The 23,160-nt window shown below is 38.6% G+C and overlaps 1 protein-coding gene across 2 annotated transcripts; it reads left to right on the plus strand.

The window, feature by feature from the left end:
- The first annotated feature begins 210 nt into the window (after positions 1-210).
- LOC129427442 (phosphoribosyl pyrophosphate synthase-associated protein 1) lies at positions 211-23,160 on the plus strand. 2 transcript variants are annotated; one of them, XM_055183929.2, is made up of 11 exons: positions 211-509; positions 1,038-1,090; positions 2,095-2,161; positions 2,913-3,085; positions 9,975-10,090; positions 10,187-10,242; positions 10,503-10,648; positions 15,251-15,289; positions 17,501-17,571; positions 17,801-17,947; positions 22,031-23,160. In XM_055183929.2, exons 1-11 carry the CDS (start codon positions 427-429, stop codon positions 22,187-22,189), a joined length of 1,110 nt encoding a protein of 369 aa, XP_055039904.1. In that variant the 5' UTR covers positions 211-426; the 3' UTR covers positions 22,190-23,160. The 2 variants fall into 2 exon arrangements, with proteins under 2 accessions (XP_055039904.1, XP_055039912.1); XM_055183937.2 differs by lacking the exon at positions 15,251-15,289 and having other exon boundaries at positions 215-509.

Here is a 23,160-nt window from a genome sequence, read left to right on the forward strand (position 1 = left end):
ATTGTACAACGTGTGTCCTTACTACATGTAAAATATTACATACTTCACGGTGCACAGAGAATTATTAAATCTAAAAATTATCACTGATTCAAGTGACGGGCTGTTTTTTTTTTTTTTTTTTTTTTTTTAAGTGAAGGGCTGTTAACATGGGTTCTGGGCAGGTGAAATTGTGTAAGTCCTCCAGGCCAGTAGGGGGCCTCAGTTGTCCGTCTCTCGCTGACAGACATCAGCAGAAGTCGCAGACAGTGGAAACTGCAGTAAACTTCTGAAGGCGCACACTGTAGTTGGACTTCATTCAGCCCATTCCCTAATCACAACTCGCTTTCTTGCATGAAGACGAAACCACAGGATATTATATCTGTTGTAGTCGTATCCACATATCTTGGAAACCCGTTAGATTTGTAGTTGATCGTTAGGTAGTTGATCATGAACGTGGCTAAAAGCGGTTATCGTGTCTTCTCTGCAAACTCCACTCCTGCATGCACTGAACTGGCTAAGAAGATCACTGAGTACGTATCACTTTACATCATAACATTTCACATGTAATCCTTTATTTAAGCGCCTGATATTTCTGTATGGATGGGCACTGATGCGATGTGTCATTTTGGCCTGTAGAAAAGCACATGACAGGTCGATCTGGCCTTGTTTTCTTGACATTATCAATTTGATTCCAAAGTGCAAAGAAAATCCCCCCAACGGGTCCAGGCTTGTGGTTTAATATTGTGTATACTTCTGCTGCCTATAAGTTTTCATTTTTATACAATACATCCATATGTCATTTTCAGTAGAAAGCAAATTCAGTGTCTGACTGGAATGGTACAGTCAGAGAGAGTGATCCTCAGTGTAGTCAGGAGTGGGTTTGAATCGCATAACCAGATCATGGGACTGACTGGTCCTAAAATCCATCAATCGTTACATTCATTGAAGACAACTGTGACTGAAAAGAAAACATCTATTTATGCCAAAGTAACATTCATAACCATAAAACACTGCCAATGCATATCAATCTTGATTTTCTGGTTATATCTGCACCTCAGGCGTCTTGGAGTTGAGCTGGGAAAGTCTGTTGTTTATCAGGAATCAAACAGAGGTAAATCACATGCTTTACTGATATATCTGTTATTGACCAGCTTAACCCCTTTCATGTTTACACAGATGTACTTTTAAAAAGTGTGTCCAGATTTTTTATTATCAGTTGTTTTTTTTACTACTGTATTTCAATAATACGATTGACAGAACTTGTAATAGTAAAACATTCTGACACATTACACTAATAAGAATGAAACATTTTACAAGTAATGAGAAGTGTCCGTCCGGGTAGTCTCTGATTGCTAAGTAAATCAACATTTTATCCCCTTAAGGGATAGTGCTCCTGAAAATGAAATTTACCCCATGATTAACTCACCCTCCTCAAGTCATCCTCTATGATTATCGTTTTTCAGACAAACACAAATCTTAAGTTATATTAGAGAATGTCCTGCCTGTTCCAAGCTTTATAATGGTACTACTGAATTGAAGTCCAAAAGATCCATCCATTCTACACAGAAGTAATCCACACACCTTTAGGGGGTTAATAAAGGCCTTCTAATGGCTATCATTGTGATTTTTGTAAGATAAAAATCAATATTTAAAACTTAAAAAAAGTAGCTTCCGATAACGACCAACACAGGTTATAAGACCCCCTGGAGCCATGTGGATTACTTCTGTAAAGGATGGATGGACTTTTTGGGGGTTGAAATCAAAACACCATTTACTACCGTAATAAAGCTTGGCACAGCCAGGACATTTTCTTATATAAATCCAATTGTTTTCATCTGAAAATAATCATATACATTGAGGATGACTTGAGGGTAAGTAAAGCATGGGGTAATTTTCATTTTTGGGTGAACTATCCATTTAAAATGAGACTATTAGGCATTTTCCTTAGGGGTGCATGCCTAATTTTCCTTTAACAACATTTTTTTAGTAACTTTTTTTACTGTGTTACTTTTGATTTTTTTTTGAAAAAACAAAGAACCTGACATGTCCTTTAGGAGATTTAACTAAATGATTTTGTCAGCGCCAGTTAACACTGTTAATATTTTTATCTGACAGAAACCAGAGTTGAGATCAAGGAGTCTGTTAGAGGCCAAACAATCTTTATCATTCAAACCATTCCCAGGTAAGATTGCCAGTCAAAAGAAAAATACTGCATTGAATTTACAAGAAGAAACCACTACTTGTTTGTTAGATGAGTTAGATTAAACTTATTAAGGGACATTCCACTTTTTTTGAAAATATGCTAATTTTTCCAGCTCCCCTAGAGTTAAACATTTGATTTTTACCATTTTGGAATCCATTCAGCTGATCTCTGGGTCTGGCGGTACCACTTTTGGCATAGCTTAGCACAATCCATTGAATCTTATTAGACCAGTGGTTTTCAAACTGGGGGCCGCGAGATGGTGCCTGGGGAAAAAGTTTGGGAACCACTGTATTAGACCATTAGCATGCTGCAGCCATGTTACATCAGCAAAGTCTGATTATTACGCCAGTTTGAGAGTATAGTTCCTAGCCATATCTGCCTAGAAAATCACAGCTTTTAATGTTCTGTCAGTCTTAGTACAGAATGTAACTACAGAAGAGTCAAGTTTTACATAGGAAAAATATCTCAACACTTTGGTTATTTTTTTTATCAAAAAACAAACAAACAAACAAACAAAAATGAGCATATTTTTTTAAAAAAAAGTGTGATGTCCCTTTAACCTCTTGTGTTTTATAATAACCCATTATTCTTAGCTTCTTCTGTATCCCATTATCCAACTGTATATGTGCATGTATATATTGATCTTGCTTGTGCTATTTAATACAGATTTTGCATATGTGGTTGCACTTCTAAAGAACGATGAGCTTAAATACATGTTTCTGTTTCTCAGAGATGTTAACACAGCTATTATGGAGCTGCTGGTTATGGCCTTTGCACTGAAGACCTCCTGCGCCAAGAATATCATTGGGGTGATCCCATACTTCCCTTATAGTAAACAGTGTAAGATGAGAAAGAGAGGATCTATAGTGTGCAAACTCCTTGCTTCCATGTTAGCCAAAGCAGGTAATGCCTTCTGTTTTAATTAGGGATGCACTGAAAGGAAAATTCTTGGGCGAATTGAATGAAACACTAAGCCGAACAACGAACATGTTTTTTTAAACGGATATTAATCTGATCTTATATTTTCCTGCACAAAATGCATATTCATTTTTCTAACTTAATTAACTTGCAATGACGCGTAGGCCCGGAGTTTAGTAGGTACGCTAACGTACGTGCATGGTCGAACTAGTTCTGCAACGACGCGTCGACGTCATCGATTACGTCGACTATGAAAATACGTCGACATGCGTAAAATGCATCGACGCGTCGCTGTTTACATTCATCTTGCGTAATGGCGGCTTCTGCTCCTGGCAGTGTTTTCCATACATTGATTTGTGCGCCACAAAATCAACAATGGCCGCAACATTTACATTTTTATTTTAATTTAAAACGGCTTCATTTATTGTTGTGAGCGCTCGGTGGTGCCTCTCTTGTGCGTTTGCGCGCTCTCTCTCTCTCTGCCCCTAGACAGCGCCTCTCATACATGACACTGAGTGAAAGAATTAAAAGTTGGCTGTGTTTTCCATGCGGATTCCTCTGTGTACTTGCATTTTCACGTAAACGTCAGATGTTACTGACAGAGAAGACGACTGATTCGAGTTTATCATGAAAGGTTAGCAGTGTTTTCCCACACACACTGGTTCTCTATGTGCTTGTGCGCTCTCTCTCTCTCTCCTATGCCCGCGCATGCCTGCTGTAGTAACTCTGTGTAATGGCAATTTTTTAATTGCGCCGAATTGATGCCGCGTTTATAAATCAAGATTTTAGTAACTTAGTAGTTAAAGTAACAGCTGGTTGGATTAAACACAAGGTTATTGGGTCATGTTTAGTCACTATTTAATAGTTATTGGAGTGGTTTCCTGGACAGAGATTAGCTTAAGCCAGGACTAGACCTTAGTTTAATTAGGAAATATAATTAGTTTAAACAAACATGCCTTACTAAAAACATTACTTGTGTGCATTTTGAGGCCAAACTAAGGGCACTGATGTATTTTAAGATATGTCAGTGCAAAATATTTTCAGTTTGGACAGCTCTTATATTTACTTTAGTCTAGGACTAGTCTAATCCCTGTCTGGGAAACCGCCCCTATATGTCTGATAATATGTGAAAATAGCATTCAGTTGTGTTAAAATACAATAAAACAAACAATGATTGTCAGATCAGACAGAGAGTAGAAAAACAGATTATCCAACAGGTTAAATAGCTAATCAAAAAAAAGAACACTTTATTAATAATAAAAAATAGTCGTTAGAGTAGTCGACTAATCGGAAAAATAATCGCCAGATTAGTTGACAGAAGAAATAGTCGTTAGTTGCAGCTCTAGGTCGAACGCACAGCCTTTACTTCTAACTTTTGCAACAAAAGGCAGCACTTACGCTAAGCAGTGGATGCGCGTGTGCTTTCTTAGTCAGGGTCAAGAAGGAGAGATGGCAAGAGATTGACAGGAGCATGACAGAGGAAAAAGCACTTAACAAAAAGCTTTTTATAATAAACGGTTTCTTTCTCATTTAATATTAGTGTGTTTATCATTGTAGACAGGACTCCAGACTTATAATAATATAACATATGAATGGGGGAATCTCCTCAACCACCACCAATGTGCAGCATCCGCCTGGATGATGCGACGGCAGCCATATTGCGCCAGAACGCCCACCACACACCAGCTTATTAGTGGAGTAGGCCAATGGGCAAGTTTTGGCCAGGATGCCGGGGCACACCTCTACTCTTTATTGAAGGACATCCTGGGATTTGTAATGACCACAGTGAGTCAGGACCTCGGTTTAACGTCTCATCCAAAGGAGGGTGCTTTTTGACAGTATAGTGTCCCCATCACTATACTGGGGTGTTAGGACCCACACAGACCACAGGGTGAGCACCCCTGCTGGTCTCACTAACACCACTACCAGCAGCAACCTGGTTTTCCCAGGTGGTCTCCCATCCAAGTACTGACCAGGCTCAGCCCTGCGTAGCTTCAATGGGCAAGCTGTCTTGGGCTACAGGGTGATATGGCTGCTGAACATTTGACTTAACATTTGAGAGGGGTGGCCCTGGCCACCAAGTTGTACAGCTGGTGGCGCTGGGCCCCAATTTGCTGGCATCAGTCACTGGATGGTGTGAAAAAAAAGAAACACTAAAACTAAGTCCAAACATGTTTAATGCATTAATTAATTAATAACAAATACAGATAATTTTCTTTTTTATATACTCAAATTATTATTATTTTTTTACTTGACCATACTTACTATCAACTTTTTCTTACTTTGTTGTAAAAGGTTTAGGCTACTTTAACACATACTTGAGTGAAGAAATCACATTCTTGTGCTGTAATCACTACAAAATGTCTCCATGCACTCTGAATATATCATTTGGCCAGGACTTGTAATTTGGCCTTTGTGATTGTGGTGTAGACACGCATATGGTCGAATGTGTTTGAACAGCCACACGAGACCGCCTACTTGAGCCTATTTATCTAATCTCAGGTACTGAACACAATATTTAATCTGAAAACCCATATCACTGTCCTAACCCCTCTGATCACCGCTGTTATAAATCATTCCCTCCAAACTGGACATGTCCCACCTGCCTTAAAAAATGCCATAATTAGACCATTGCAGAAAAAAACCACTCTTGATCCTGAAATTCTATCTAACTACAGGCCCATCTCAAATCTTCATTTCTTATCGAAAGTACTTGAGAAAGTAGTTGCCACCCACCTTCAGGATCACCTAAAACATAATAACCTCTTTGAAAAATTTCAGTCTGGTTCCCGCTCCACCCACAGTACAGAGACTGCCCTCGTCAGAGTCACAAACGACCTTCTCATATCATCTGATGGCGGGTCTCCCTCCCTCCTTCCTCCTGGACTTTTCTGCTGCATTTGATACTGTCGATCATGATATTCTTTTAAACCGGCTCCACTGCACCATTGGACTCGATGACACTGCTCTCAGTTGGTTCAAATCATACATCACAAACCGGACTGAATACATCTCTCTGGGTCACTCCAAATCAAAACCTCATGCAGTCACCTGTGGTGTTCCCCAGGGGTCAGTTCTTGGCCCCATCCTCTTCATCCTCTACCTCACCCCCCTTGGCCAAATCATTAGTCGTCACAACATTTCATTTCACTATGCTGATGACACACAGCTCTATATAAAGGCCACAGCTGCAACCCCATCCTCACAGTCATCACCCTCTAAACTTACCATCTGTCTAAAGGAGATAAACGTATGGATGGAGCATAATTTCCTCCAACTAAACAGCTCCAAAACCGAAGCCATCCTGATCGGCACTCCCCACCAGACAAAATCCTCACCCATAACCAGCATCACCTTTTCTGGCTCAAACATCCCCCTCTCATCAACAGTCACAAATCTTGGTCTAAAAATGGACTCCCAACTTTCATTTGAAGCCCATATAAATCACCTCTGCAAGACCTCCTCCTTCTATCTCCGCAACATTTCCAAATTCCGCCCCATTCTCTCCCTCCCTGATGGCGAAAAGCTGATTCATGCATTTATCTCAACCAGATTGGACTACTGTAACGCACCTTTCATTGGGATCCCTTCCAAGAATCTGCAGAGGCTTCAGTACATCCAAAACTCTGCAGCTAGGATCCTGATGAGAGTGCGGAAACATGAACATATTACCCCCATTCTCCACTCACTCCACTGGCTTCCCGTCTCCTCCAGGATTGAGTACAAGGTTTCTCTCCTCACACACCAATGCATCCATGGACAATCCCTCCCCCCCCTACCTCAAAGAACTTATCAACCCACAACACAAATCATGTTCCCTTTGCTCCACTCATTCCAACCTCCTTCACATACCCAGAACTAGACTCGGGACTATTGGTGATAGGGCTTTCTGTGCTGCTGCCCCACGTCTATGGAATGCCCTTCCTGACACTCTGAGGGCGCCGCAATCCACTGACTGTTTTAAAAAAGGTCTTAAGACATTTCTTTTTAACAAAGCTTTTAGTTCTCTTTAGAGGTATTTTTTAACTGTTTCTTCTCATTTTTATTGTTTTTATCCTGTAGCACTTTGAGATCTGTGATGAAAAGTGCATTATAAATAAAATGTATTATTATTATTATTATTTATTTATTTAAGTCTTTTCGACTTTTAGCACGAACACACAGTATACAGCACTATCTTTAGGCTTTCATTGATCAAATTAAAGTGGCTGATCTCTGCGTTTTTTATTAGTTTCATTTTGCAAGCGTGTTGAAGTTGTGCATGCTTATTTCAACACTTGCGCTGAAATATCAGAGAAAGCCCTTACATTTGTCATGTACAAAACACTGTGCAGCATGTTTACTTGCAACACAAGCAGTACACTCTGACATAATATTAGTTTGCGAAGGAAAGAAGGAAGTGTAACAATGAAATCTGTATTTCTCCTATCTCAGGGGCAACTGAGGAAATTATGCATAACCATTCAAAAACATGACTGGGGTTCTAACTATACAAAGCTTAATGCAAATGGGTGAAGTGTCCCTTTAAATACCAGGTGTTAATTGTTGGCCATGCTTCAGACCAGCCTTCTGTCAAGCTTTATGCTTTTGCCCCATGTAAATGTACTGGCAGAGGGTGGTGATAAGCACCTGAGATATGATAGAAAGACGAGAGGGGGGGGGGGGGGTCAACAAGGGAGAGTGACTGGACATTATCGCCTGCACATTATTTTAGTATAATTATATTTTAATTTTGCAGTTGTGCCAGTTTAATAAAAAGTAGTCGCATAGGCAGTCTGGTAGGATTTACAGGTTCTATGAAGTTTTTATTACATACTGCTGACCAGGGACGTGCACAGACATTTTAAGGGGCAGGGGCTCAAGTGAAATAAAGGGCACCTTTCATAATTATGTATTTTTTTTCTTTTTTTTTAAACAAAAAGTATATATATTAAAACAATTCTGAGTTCGTTTTTTAAAAAATTATTTAAAAAAGTTAATTAATTTTATCTTCCTCAAACTCACGCAATTGTTTAATTTTCAAAAGATGTCTACGAAATAATCAGTTCACACAGACACCATGGTCTCCTTAGTAGTCTAGGTTTATAGAGCAGCAAAGGAAGCCATTACACAATGTGCATGTTTTGAAAACATTAAATTACACATTAATTACAAATTTGTTAAAATGCTAATAACAGAGTTGTAACTGCTGAGTTAGCACTACATGCCAATAAATGCTATATCATATGCTAGCGTTTAGCTGATTAGTTGTTAGTTGTTACTCAAAATGTATTTTTGTCTGATAAGGGCTCAAAATATAAGGTCTGTTTACTAATATGAGCTTCTGGCATGAGCCTCAGAGCAGAGCAATCAGAGCAGAGCTCAACATTATTATTCATGACCCTTTCAAATAGGGCAAAAATAGACCATTTCATTAAAATGACAAATTCGAGGGTTGTAAATAGACATGTAAAAACGTTTCTGGATAATTTTTGCACTTAATAAAGCAACATACCTTCTATGTAATTGTCAAAGAATTTAACATATTATGACAACACATCCTATGGCACCTTTAATCTTAGGTTTCATATTTATTAGGGTTACACATGTCAGAAACAACAAATATAGATTAGGCCTATTTTATTTGTATTTTATATTTTACTTTTTTGTGATGTCAGTGAAAATTCTGACTGGGCAAGTAAAATACTGAACCATCAGATTTCTTCCCAATCTACTCCAGCACTCCAGTATAACACATTATACTTATTTAACAGACATTAAAAAAAACGCAAACAAAAAAGCTTACTACTGCACTGCAGTTAGCAATTATTTTATTGTTAGTGCTTTATTATTTTCTGAGCAGTCTGTTTAAACTACATACACTACACTGTTACACGTTTGCAACTCTTCAGGTTAATATGGGATTGCCATGGAAAACAATGTCCCTGAATCGTTATGTGTAACAACGTGTCCCATATTTTGTGCATAAAACTGTTAATATAAGAATGCTTTCTTCCTCACACACTTACCGGTAGCCTGCTGCTGCATAATTATGGACATCGCGTCTCGTATTCAGGCTGAGCAGCTTTGGCGCTTGAAGCGCGAATGATGCAGCACGAGTGTAGACAAGCCAATCATAAAGCGAAATAAGTTAGAGAGGCGGGACTAAGGAAAGGTAAAGCCAATCATATTAGCGATGTGAATTTTGGAGGCGGGACTCATCTGTTAACCGTTTGTGTGCCACAAATAGCGCTATTTTTCTTTATATAAAAGTTTAAATCTCATTTAAATGATTCCTGAATAAATTCATGTTAAATTAAATAAGCAACAAGTAAAAAACACAAGAAACAGACAGACATCAGTTGTTATATGAATAAAGATCATATATATATATATTTTTTTTAAAAACACCCCAGAAAAAAAAGGGCACTTTCTCTCCAGGAATAAAAAGGGCAGGTGCTCAAGCCCACTTGGATGTCTATGTGTGCACGTGCCTGCTGCTGACGCTCTTCGATGTTCCTCTTCTCATCTATAAAGAGTCTCTCGCTCTCCCTTGTACATTTAGCAGAGTATCCAGGATCATAATCACCGCTGTGTCTTTCTCATACGCTGCATGCTGTTCAGGATGTCTTGATTTCAAAATATAAGTACAGTAGCATTACAAGTTTCATTTATTAAGCATGCGCACCTCTCTCTGCTTTTGTTGCTATTTGATCGCGTCATCAAAGGCCTCATTGTTTAATAAAATGTATTCTGTCTCTCCTTCCCTTTTTGGCTGAACACCGAAAATTCTTTTTTTGCTATTTTCGGTTGCCAAACATTCAGTGCATCCCTAGTTTTAATGTCATTTTAGTGTGGTTTTTAGCAGGCTTGTCTAATCTGCAACGTTAACTAGGTCTGTCGCACATAATTACCATGGATCTGCACCAGAAAGAGATCCAGGGTTTCTTTACATTCCCTGTGGATAACCTACGTGCGTCCCCGTTTCTACTGCAGTACATACAGGAGGAGGTGGGCTGTTGTTGTTTTTTTACATAGATTACCTTCCTCTTTTACTAACAGAAACGTTAACTTTGTGTCTTTCCCATTTCTATCTTTCTTGCATAGGTCCCTGATTACAGAAATGCAATCATTGTAGCCAAGTCCCCATCTGCTGCCAAAAGGTAACCAACATAGGCTTGTGTTGTATTTGTTATAGTTATGAGCGGGTCTGGCCAAAATTTTAAGTTTTTATTTTTCACATTTATCATGAGATGCTCAGAAAAAGACACTAATGCCATCATTTGACAGACTGTAAAATGACCAATCATCATTCACTTTTTAATGTGAAGATATTTTGTGCAAGTTGCTTTAGTTAAAGGTGTCTGCTAAATACATGAACGTTGAAATTCTTTCTCTGTCTTTCTTTTTTTTATCTCTCTAGGGCTCAGTCGTACGCAGAGCGTTTGCGTCTCGGTCTGGCCGTCATGCACGGTGAAGCTCAGTGTTCAGAGTCAGACATGGCAGATGGGCGTCATTCTCCTCCCTGCGTCCGCAACAGCACCGGACATCCCGGCCTAGAGCTGCCATGTAAGAACCATCACATGCATGAACAGGCTTTCTGAGCCAGATTAAACAAGACCCAAGCTGATAGGCTTCTCTCACGTATTTCTTTGGTTTAAAATGGTAAATAGGTGAATGTCATCTGTCACATTAAAATCAAAAGAAAGAAAAAATGAAACCATTATAATATATTAATTATTCTCCAACCAGATCTCACATTCAGCTCTTTTAGTAATATGTCCAATTCCACCATATTGCAAACAAAATATATATATATATATATATATATATATATATATATATATATTATTTAACTTGTGAGGCATGCATACATTTGTGAAACTGCCTTTATGATGGTTTATATTAAAATATGTCAATTCCAGCGTTATGGGTGTGACATTTGCAGTAAAACATACATTATAACTTCTAGTGAATTTTCTTATCATCATTGCATGTTTGTTTTTGCCTTATTTATTTTTGAAATGTGTCCTGGGTATGTTTACATTAGATTCATACAGTGTGTTTAGTAATGAATGTGTTTATTGGCAGTCACTCTGCAAAGCTTTTGGGAGAATCAAGAATTATTTTAAACTCAATGTAAGGGAAAGTTTTTTTCAAATGCACTTAAAAAGATAATTAGTTACTTCCCCTCATCCCGGTTTACACCCATAAGACCTTTGTTTTTTCTCCGAACACAAATTAAGATATTTTTTATGAAATCCGAGAGCCCCGTGGACAGCAACGCGATTCGCGATTTTCGGGGTTCAGAACGGCAAAGACATTATTAAAATAGTCCATGTGATAGTGGTTTAATCTTTATTTTATGAAGCGATAAAAATTCTTTTTGTGCTCAAAAAGTCTCTGATGCATATTCATGAAAGCAGCACGTGTGTTAAACACTGCCACACGTCAGCCGTATACATAGATGCCTCATTCGACTGCTCCATTGATGTGTTAAAGCAACACTAAAGAGTTTTTTTTAACCTTAAAATAACCTTTCCAAAAACGTTTCAGTCGTTCATCCACTCGAAACAGGGTGAACGGCACTATCACATTCGCTTTGCAGCCCTCTATCGGCCAAAACCGCACTAAAGAAGTTTCCAACGGTCGGGTCGCGGTCCTGTAGTTCGAGTGAAAACTACAAAAACTTTCTTTACGGCAGGCCTACAATCCAATCAGAGCCAGCTTTGCTGCTGTAGGCTAAATTATTTACAACAGTGGCAATGGACAATTCCGCTTCCAACCTGTAGGGGGAGCAAAGAGCAAAAACTCTTTATCGTTGCTTTAAAGCAAACGTGTGTTTTTTTTATGAATACGGGTTGGAGACTAAAGCAGCCTTTATACTTCTAGGTCGATTGGACGGCGTAGCCTATGCAGAGATGCGAACCCTAGCCTACGGCGTAGCCTGACATGCACTTCTTCAAAATCTAACAGTGCGTCAATGCTACGTATACCGCAAGCACTGTGACTAGTCTGTTAGAACAGGACAAAATTATCTCCGTTGAGATGTGATATTTAACTCAAACTGCAACGATATTCGGTGTCTGTGTACCTCCATCACTGCTGGTCTTCTCAAATAACATATACAAGTTTCATCTTCATTTGTGGGTTTACTGGGCAAGTTGCTTCTTCTTCTGCTTTTGCTCTGTTATTGTGGGTTATACGCCTACTAGCGGTCTGCATGTGTAATTACATGTCGACGCAACAGAACGCAAAAGTATCAATGAAAATCGTTGCATAACCTTTGGCGTCAAGGCTATGCCTTAGGCCGCATGCAGAAGTAGAATGAGCACTAAAAGGCCCAAGTATACTTCCTTACCAGACAGAGTATGCATGCAATGCCCCTCCTCTGCTACATACTCTTTACGTGCATACGCACTGTTCAGAAGATGAAATTTGCTTCATGTAAACTGTACACTGATCCTCATGTATGACTAAAAGGTAAAGTATAACCCAGCCTTAACCTTTTTAGCAACAAAACTATTCTCGTTGCTTAACCAAATTGAAAATTGAACCACTGTAGTCACATGGACTATTTTAACAATGCCTTTAAGGGTGTACTCACACTATCCAAACCGTGCTCGGGCGCGTTTGACCCACAAAGCCTGGTTCGTTTGACTAGTGTGATCGCTCTGTACCGGATTGATTAATCGCGCTGCGGCCAGGTTGCAGAGGTGGGCTGGAGCGTGGTTCACTTGGGCTCGGGCGCGGAAGGCTGTGGTGAAGAAGTCAGTTGCGCGACCACTCACCTTTATCAGCCTCCGTAAAAACCTTTTGATGCACGCAGCTGGGTTACGTGAATGTCTGAGCTGCACACGTGACAGATCAACTAAGCAATATAATTACATGTGAGAGGGCTGTCTGTAATCGCGCACCAAACGACTCCGAATAAAAAACACAGACTTATAATTACGGTGGGTTCCAGTGTTAAGAGAGCGCTTTACTTCCTGCTTTTTTCAAAACAATCGCATCTTAATGACGAAAGTGCGCCCGAGCTCGGATCGTTAAAAGTACAGTGTGAGTGCGTGCATCTGAAAGTTGTAAATTGCATTGCATTGCTGTCCATGGGGGTGTGGAAGCGACAAACCTTCCACTATTGGGTGAACCAACCCTTTAGCTTTCTCAGAATTTACTAAAGTGCTATTGTATTTAGAAATCTGTAGATGGCACTGTTCTCTTCCAAAGTTGGAAAATCAAGTTGTTACATCTTTCCTTCTCACTGTGAATAGGTACGAATATTTTTGAAAGTAAATGCAATGAACAAAATTATAAACGCAACATTTTTGTTGCAAAATTTGCATGACACGAAGGTAAATCCCGCGAGTAATCTAGAGTGAGGAACGCGATGCTTCGCGTTTGGTGTGTAAGCAGCATTAGGCTGGCCACAGTAAAAGGCCACTCTTAAATGTGCAGTTTACTGTATTGGGGGTCAGAAAACCAGTCAGTATTTGGTTTGACCACCATTTGCCTAACGCAGTTGATCATGTTGTTGATTGTGGCCCACAATTAATGTTGGTCCACTCCTTTTCAATGGCTGTGCGAAGATGTTGGATATTGGCAGAAATTGGAACACCCCTGAACTGGATTGTTTTCAGCTTCGAGAAATTGGGTACAGATCCGTGCATTATCATGCTGCAACATGAGGTGATGGTTGTGGATGAATGGCACAACAATGGGCCTCAGGATCTCAAAACGGTATCTCTAAATATCAATAATATGCACCTGTGTTATTGTCTTTAACAGTGGTTCTCAATTCCAGTCCTTGGGCCCCCCTTCCAGAACATTTCAGATGTCTCCATATATAAAAAAACCTGATTAAATTCATCAGCTTGTTAGTGTGTTATTTAAGGAACATGATGAGTGAAATCAGGTGTTTCATATAAGGAGACATGTAAAGCATTCTGGGATGTGGGGCCCAAGGACTGGAATTGAGAACCACTGGTCTATAAAATACGCCTGCCCATATCATAACGCCACCATGGACCACTTGATCCACAACGTTCCCCCACACAACGTCATACATGCTGTATGCCATGTGCCCTGTACAGTGAAAATTGGGATTCATCTGTAAAGAAAACAGCTCTCCAAAGTGGTAGACGCCATTAAATGTGTGCATTTGCCCACTTAAGTCGTTTATGACGACAATGTCAGGTTGAGACCCCGATAAAGACGACGAGCATGCAGTTGAGCTTCCCTGAGACGGTTTCTGACAGTTTGTGCACACATTCTTTGGTTATGTAGTAGCTGTCTGGGTGGCTGGTCTTCAAGATGATCTTGGAGGTAAAGATGCTGGAGGTCCTGGACCGGTGTGGTTACATATGCTCTGCGGTTGTGGGGCTTAATTCTCTGAAACGCCTTTGGAGATGGCTTATGGTAGAGAAATGAACATTCACGGGCAACAGCTCTGGTGGACATTCTTGCAGTCAGCATGCCAATTGCACGTTCCCTCTTAACTTGTGACATTGTGCTGTGTGATAAAACTGCACATTTTATAGTGGCCTTTTATTGTGTCCAGCCTAAGGCACTCCTGTGCAATAATCATGCTGTCTAATGAGCCTCTTGATATGCCATAACTGTGAGGTGGATTATCACTACAAAGGAGAAGTGCTTACTGACACAGATTTGGGAAGAATATTTGAGAGAAATCCTTTTTTGTACATGGACAAAGTCTTAGATCTTTAAGTTACTCATGAGAAATGGGGGCAAAAACAAAAAGTCTTGCGTTTATAATTTTGTTCAGTGTATGTTTTTGGTTAATCTCTTTCAAAAGTAAAGTTCAAACAAGCTTAACTCTATTCAGCATTTATGGTAAATTATGATTATCATAGAAAACCATTTCACTCTTTTCAAAGTGTTAAAACATATCTTGTTTACTGTAAGACTTAGATTTACCCTTATAAAAAAGAATATTATCCAAAACATTGAACTTTGGCAATCCTTAAAAGAGCCTTTCTTGCTCTCAACAGTACAACAGTATTTTTTTTTAAATTAAAGTTTTAAAAAACCATTTATATACATTACTAAGGTTTTGTTTTGTTGTGTGGATTGTTAAAGTTCTGGTATCTTCTGTATGTTTTATCATTTGTGTGTGGATTTTTATTTAACGTGATGTTTATTTATTGGTAATAGGCAAACAACAAGCTCCGTTCCCAGGCATAGAGCTCCCAAGTATGATGGTTAACTCTGTTTGCTACCGCAGGGAACACGCTGAAATGGTTCCTTATTGCATGTGTGCTGTGACCGAGGTTTCTCAGCATCTGCAGTCCAAGCACTCTGAAGCAAACCATGAGAACACACACCATTACTGTGACAAAAAGAAAGTCAATATAGAACATTTCTGCTGGTTGCCAGATCCACAGATGTTCTTTAGAGTCCAGTGTGTTTAACACTGGTTTCTGATAGCAGTAATAAAATACACGTGTAAACTTCAGCGTGCTTCGAAACAGATCTAAGAAGCCTCAGAGGGAGTGCTTACTTTCAAAATCCACGTAGACATCATTGTTCAGAAAAGGAACCATTGAATGTCTGTCCTAATAAATTGCCTTTCTTTGTGATCCGGGCTGATCTCGCAAATCAACGCATCATGCCTGCTTGTAAAAATAAGAGTTTTTAAACGGTGGTCAATGACCTGTTTTTAAACAATACTTCTACATCATTTTGAAAATGCATGACATTGAAAAATACTGTAGATAAACGTAAAGGTTGGTCGGCATATGTTTTTTTTCCCGCATGAGCTTATAGAAATGTTTTGCAGCATTGTTTTTATTTAATTTATAGGATCAAACATACATCTTATTTCTATGCTGTTCATGCGTTTTAGCCACTAAAGTGTCAGAATTTAGGTTAGTTTCTTGTATATTTAAAGCGCTATATATGGGTCCCCCGTGCTTCCATCAACATAGAAAATAGTGAAATGTGAAAAAGATCAACCCAGTAACTTAGTAAACCATTGTCAGCAAGCATGTGAAATAATAGGTCATTGAAATTTGTCTCCCTTTGTGATGTCAAAAGGGGATCTTGTTATAATAATACCGCCCCTTAATCTGCATTATCCAACCACGTCACTGCCATTTAGTGCAGAAAGAGAGAGAGAAATAATTGACAGCACAATTGAGTTTCAATTTCAACAAACCACCATCATGGCAATCAGTGATTGTTTTCTATCAGCTCATTTGCATTTTTAAGGTCACACCCAAAAACAGCACATTTTTGCTTGCACCTACAAATTGGCAATTTTAAATATGATTTGGGGTCAGTATCCTCTAGTAGTAGATCTAGTACAGTTCTAGTTCAGTTTTTAATAGAAAGAAATTATGTAGCTGTCTCACAGCTATGAGTGAACATAAATTTGCTATCATTTACATTTTATAGTGGCTTTAAACAAGCCCATGCAATGGGATTCCACCTGCCATGCTTTGTGTTTAGCCAAGTTCATTTATAACATCTTCACACCAGATGTGGTTTGTTAAACGCTGCTCAATGCGACGGTCTGCAAGTCTATAATATACAAAAAATTATATAAAAATAGATTTTTATGGTTTGCGTTGTCAATAAGAGGCATGTGTTGAAGGCATGTATAACCCTTTTAACCCCTGTGTATTCTTAGATTGACCCTCCAATTTTTCTCTTGCCTTCACTTGGGTTGGTGTGTGTGTGTGTGTGTGTATGTGTGTTTTGGCTGTGTGTTCTTTTGTCTTTCCTCTGAATAAGTGACATTAGCCCTGCAATCAGCCTCCTGAAGTTTGTCATGTTAACTCAAAGATGAAGTTTATATATTTGTAGTAACAGATCCAGCACTTCTAGGCATTTAAATGCCACTATTTGGCAGACCAAGAGGTTGTTTTGATTTCTGCATGGCATGTGCCACGATGAGTTTTATTATTACTAATGTGGATTTGTGAATGTAGGTGGGGTAAAATGGAAAGCATACATCAATGAGTAAAAATCTTATGCAATGTCTTAGGACTCAGATTTTGCATGAGATTGAATCTAGTGATAGACCGATATATTGCAGTGGCCGATATATCGGCCGATATTTGGTATTTTTTATCTTTCTCTTAATATGTCTTGTAAATATGTTATATTTTAAGTGTGTTTATTTATAAATATTATGCATAACAGATGTTTATTTAGTTTCACCAATTTCTGTGTCATTTCCTGTAATCACATTTGTATTATATTGGCTTCATATCGGTTGCCTTGCTTTCTCAATATCGGCCATTAAAACCATATCGGTCGACCACTAGTTATTGCACACACTTGAGCCCATCTTACCCAATCTACTCTGATGGTGGAATGTGATTGATTGACTTTTTTTATCTAACATAATTTTTTTTTAAATGAATATGTTGAAAGACTAGTCAATGTTTCTCTTTATAGTAATGATGGCCAAGGAGAAACCTCCCATCACTGTCGTCGGAGACGTTGGAGGTCGCATTGCCATCATTGTTGTAAGAATTTTTTTGCACATGTTATGAAAATAAGTTGTTAACTATTATTAGCATCATTTAAGTTTGACTTTGTTTCATTCATTAACCTTTTTGTAACAAGAATAAAATGATTTCCAAGAGATATTGAAAAATATTGCTGTACGTTGTTGTTTCATAAGTTGCTATGCCTGGAATGGGGTGTCTGTAGATTTTAATAAGATAACTGCAAGTTGTTTGCCGTCTCTGTTAGGATGACATCATAGACGACGTGGAGGACTTTGTGGCCGCAGCTGAGATTCTGAAAGAGAGAGGAGCCTACAAGATTTACATCATGGCCACTCATGGGCTCCTGTCTGCAGATGCTCCACGTCTCATTGAGGAATCTGCTATAGATGAAGTGAGTCTGTTCCCCACTGACACTGCATAGAGCAGGTGTCACCAACCCTGCTCCTGGAGAGCTGCCGTCCGGCAGATTTTAGCTCCAACCCTAATTATACACAGCTGAAGTAGCTATTCAAGGTTGCTTGATAATTACGGACAGGTGTGTTGAACCGACGTCGGGAGGTTGGTAGCTCACCAGGAGCAGGGTTGGTGACACCTGGCATAGAGAAACACCTGAAGCCTAGTTTATACTCGAATGATTGCTGTTGCAGTATTCTTTGAAACCATAGGGGGCGACTCAGGCTAAAACCAACACATAACACATGTTTGCACTTTTAACATTAGAACAAAATATAAAAACACGAGAATATAAGTCAAACACAGATCTCCTAAATATGTCTTTTTTTAAGCATTATTATTACACTAACATTTTTGTTATAAACTCTTTTTCTGGCAAAGACGAGTGTTTACGGCAATCCATATTTCTGCTATTATGCACGAGGTGGCGCTGGTATTAAGATGCGTTTTGGTCGATCTGATCACAAGTGGACAAAAGAGACACATTTACGTTTACATCTGGTGTGAGGATTCTCGCACATAAAACACAGGAACCCCTGCTTATAATCAATGTCCTGTTTGGACTTCAATTTATTTCTGTTTTTTTTTTTCAATCAAAAAGATTCCCATAAATTAGAAAAACAGGGAAATCTGTCCACTCTCAAACTCTGGTTGCATTGCTCTCCCAGGATCTCAAAATCAATTTCATAATGATCTGCAGCTTATGCATTTCCTTATTGGCCGACCAAACCATTCTGAAAAGGGTGAACACAAAATTCAAAGACTAAGAAAATATATCAACACCAAATATTCATCAAATGAAAAAAAAAGAAAAATAATTATTTACAAAAAGAAATGATTGAAAAAATACATCTCAAACTTTAAAAGAAAACCTTTTAAATTACCGACCTTCGACTCACGCTGCAGTCATGAACCGTGGCACAACCAATAAATAAATAAATAAATATATGAAATAAACATGAAAATAAGACCCAAATCTCAAACTTATTGTCTTCTTCCATTTCTAGCGTGCACTCTAGCAAGAGAATTAATATAAACAATATATCGTATTAAGTATTAAGGGTCAAAATAAACTTAATAAATACACAGCATCATTTCAAATAAAGCAAATTCATGCCAACACAAACCACTCTACAAAATAAAACAATTTTCAAAGAAAAACAAAAAATAAACTTAATAGTGTTGGCTTAGCCATCACATCTGGTATTTTAATCCATCTCTTTTGTCCACTTTTGACTGCTTCTGTCCTGATTACTGTGAGGGGGTGGTCTATGGTTCTGTTTCGTTTAAATGCTAGTGGGAAAAATTACGGTTTAAAATGACTAATATTATGTCTGTTTTGAGGCTGTTTGAACACATTCGACCACGTGCGCATCTACACCACAAAAGCAATACAGTCGAAGGTGTTTTCAACTACCTTTGAATGTGATTGAAAGTGGAAAATCTCAAAATGTTTTACACCCCGTTTACACCTGTCTTTAGCGTCGTCCACTTGTGATTCGATCTTAAGCATCTTAACACCAGGTGTAAACAGCCTCTATGTTTGATGAACGTTCTCAATCTGATCTTTATATTATTATTATATTAGCTTTTTGTTTAAAAATTTTTATTTTTTAGAAAACATACCCATATTTGTGAGGTGATAAAAAACTAACTACAGGGTTCACACGGGAAAGTTTGTGAATCTGGAGAAAAACATTCAAGGCCCTGGGAAGTTTTTGAAAATATACATACATATACAGGTCATTGAAAGTGCTTGAATCTATTTTATGCAAGACGTTTTCTGGAAAAATATCCATATTGTTCCCTGTGTAGTGTAGGATGATATCATAAAAATTCTAGACTTTAAGCACACGTGCTACACTGTTCACTTTAAAGGGATAGTTCGGCCAAAAACGATATTAAACCCATGATCCACTCACCCCCAAGCCGTCCGAGTTGCATATGTCCATCGTTTTTCAGACAAACACATTTTCGGATATTTTAGAAAATATTTTAGATCTTTCTGTTGATTAAATGTAATGTTACGGGTTCCAGAAACAGTCCACGACCTTCAAGTCCAAAAAAAGTGCGTCCATCCCTCACAAACCAAATCCAAACGGCTCCAGGACGACAAACAAAGGTCCCCCGAGGGCAATCCGCGCGGTGCTGTTGTAGAAATATCCACATTTAAAATTGTATTAATGTAATTAACTACCTTCCGGTAGCGCCGCCATCTTAGACTCAGGAGAGAGTATTAGCGTAGTGTACGCACTTTTCTTAGTGACGTATGACAAATTCGGAGGGCGGGGGACAGAGCAGCAGCAGAGAAACCGCTGTATGCTGCGTAAGCGCTCATCCTGAATGCGGAGGACTCTAAGATGGCGGCGCTACCGGAAGGTAGCCAACAAAGTCAACAACACTTCAAATATGGATACCTCCACAACAACACCGCACGGACCACCCCCAGAAGACCTTTGTTTATCATCCTGGAGCCGTTTGGATTTAATTTGTGAAGGATGGACGCACTTTTTTTGGACTTGAAGGTCGTGGACTATTGCTGGACCCCGTAACATTACATTTAATCAACAGAAAGATCTAAAATATCCGAAAATGTGTTTGTCTGAAAAACGATGGACATATGCAACTCGGACAGCTTGGGGGTGAGTAAATCATGGGTTTAATATCATTTTTGGCCGAACTATCCCTTTAAATGCTTATAGCTTCTGTATGCGAATGTTGATTCATACCAAAATGCTTTTTTGCCTATAGTTGTGTTTGACACATGAAAACGTCTCGGTTACGTATGTAACTGTTGTTCCCTGAGCAGGGAACGAGACGCTGCGTCTTCCTTGCCATACTTCCTGCGTCCCTCTAACGCCGTCTTTGGCATTGTTTCAGATAGCGATATACTTCCTGGCTTCCGCGTCACCCTAGCCGATTCTCAATACCAAGTACGCCAAACTCGGACTTGTGTCCTTCGTAGTTCGAACTTGCAAGTACAGACTCGGAAGAACGAACTCTTGACGCGAAATGCATTCTGGGAAACTTCGCTGTCACACACAAGTCTCCTCTGATGCATCCTCGATAAAATGGGCGGATCAAGAACACATCCGGGGATTTTATGTGAACTTGGGCTTGATGCGAACTTTGATTTGGAACAGTACTTGGTCCGCGACTGATGACGTTTCACAAGTCCACAAGAACACAAGTACAGACAAGAACGCATATTGAGAAACGGCCCCCGTTTTTGCCGTTAAGCCTCACCATTGGTTGAATTTGATATACACAAATTTGAGGGGGATTGCACCTTGGAAAGTCCTTGAAAGGTCCTTAAATTTGAAGTTAACTAAGTTGTGGGAACTCTGTAATTAAGATGGCATTAAAAGTTTGTTTGTTTAAAAGCAGAGGGTCAGTTCTTTAATTCAATATATTGCATGTTTATATATTTATAGAAGATATTTTTCTCTAGGGCATTACAATTTTGAAAAAATCATAAAAAATGCTGGCAACTTCTGGAAAAAATGCTTGGGGGGAAAGAGTTAAACAAACAAAACAGAAATCTTAAGGTTTTGATTTTGTACTTCAAAAACATTATGGTACATTCAAAACAAATAAAAGCCAATAGTTTTGAATCAATGTAACTTAATTCTTGTTATAACAAGTAAACCTTCCACACTTTAAAACAAGTATATGAATTGGATCATAGAGATGCGGCATAGACATGCCTGCTTTGTCAAAATTGCCTTAAGGTTGTTTATTTCAGTAGCGGAAAGTAAAAAAAATGCATTGTTTTTAGTTGAGTTGATGGATACACTTTCGGTTTAATGTGCAGAATAGCTGAATTGGATATTCTAATCATCATTATTGAAATTATTTTTATATACAATGTTGATCTAAATTAAACAGATTTTTTGTCAGCACAAAAACACATTTATATATAAATGAATTAAAACATTAAGCTTCACGATGTCTGTCAAAGATACAATGAAAGAGTCATGTCTGATTATAATATGTGTGAAATATTTGAATACTCTTTCAGGTGGTGGTTACCAACACCGTTCCTCACGAAGTGCAAAAACTGCAGTGTCCCAAGATCAAAACTGTAGACGTCAGTATGATCTTGGCTGAAGCTATCAGACGCATTCACAACGGAGAGTCCATGGCTTATCTTTTCCGTAACATCACAGTAGACGACTAAACAACAGATGTGTGTTAGACACAGAGGTGAGGTGTAGACGCGTGTGAGCTCTGTCAGTCACAGAACAATATAACAATATACTTCAATTATACAAATAAACCTCTTTTATTCTTCAAAACTATCAATATAGGCTCATATTCACAACTGACAGAATTGATGCAGATGGTTATATAAATGAAATGAAGAGTTACTGAAACCAGTTTGAATTTTGTCATTATGAATAATGTGTGGTTATACTCAGATGCATACAACTTGATTTGTGCAAATCTTCATTTTATTTCTGTATGTCTTTTTTGCCTTTTTGTAAAACATTAAAGATTACAATTCCTAAACTGAGTTTGAAACCATACTTGTAATACTGATCGAGTTAGCTGGTGCAGATATCTGAAGTATTAACAGAGTTAATTTGGCAGAGTTTCCTTCTTCATTCTTCTCTGGTAAAACAATAGAGAAGGGTGAAATAAATTACAAAGGCAATAAATATGGCACGTTTATATGTAAAATACAGTATGCTGTTGAAACCAGGCAGACCAGGATTGTAGACGGATGCAGAAAGCATGCGCAAGCGCTGCACGGGGTCTGTACTGATTCTTCATTTGTGTGCTTTGTTTCTGCTGTTGAGTTATTGGTTCATGTTGATGTCCTTTATCAGCACAGCTACACTGCTGTCGCTCACTATCACTCATCTGTGTTCATCAGTCGAATGTTAAACTGTAGTCACCACATCGGCCTGGCGGTCCAAAATAAATCAACATTCCCAGGGTTTCATGTCTCTGTCAGAGCTAGAGTGGTTGCTATGGCAACCTTATTTAAGGCCGATATACGGTTCTCAGCTCTTATAGCTACATATATTTTTGCAGTAGTGCAAACCTGATATGCGATCCTTATGGACGATTTACGATTTTGTTAGAATTTACCTGCTGTTGATTTGCAATCGTATTTTTGTAAATAAACACAAATGATTTGCTTTA

Source organism: Misgurnus anguillicaudatus, chromosome 19, assembly GCF_027580225.2.
Source record: "Misgurnus anguillicaudatus chromosome 19, ASM2758022v2, whole genome shotgun sequence".
Classification (NCBI taxonomy): domain Eukaryota; kingdom Metazoa; phylum Chordata; class Actinopteri; order Cypriniformes; family Cobitidae; genus Misgurnus; species Misgurnus anguillicaudatus.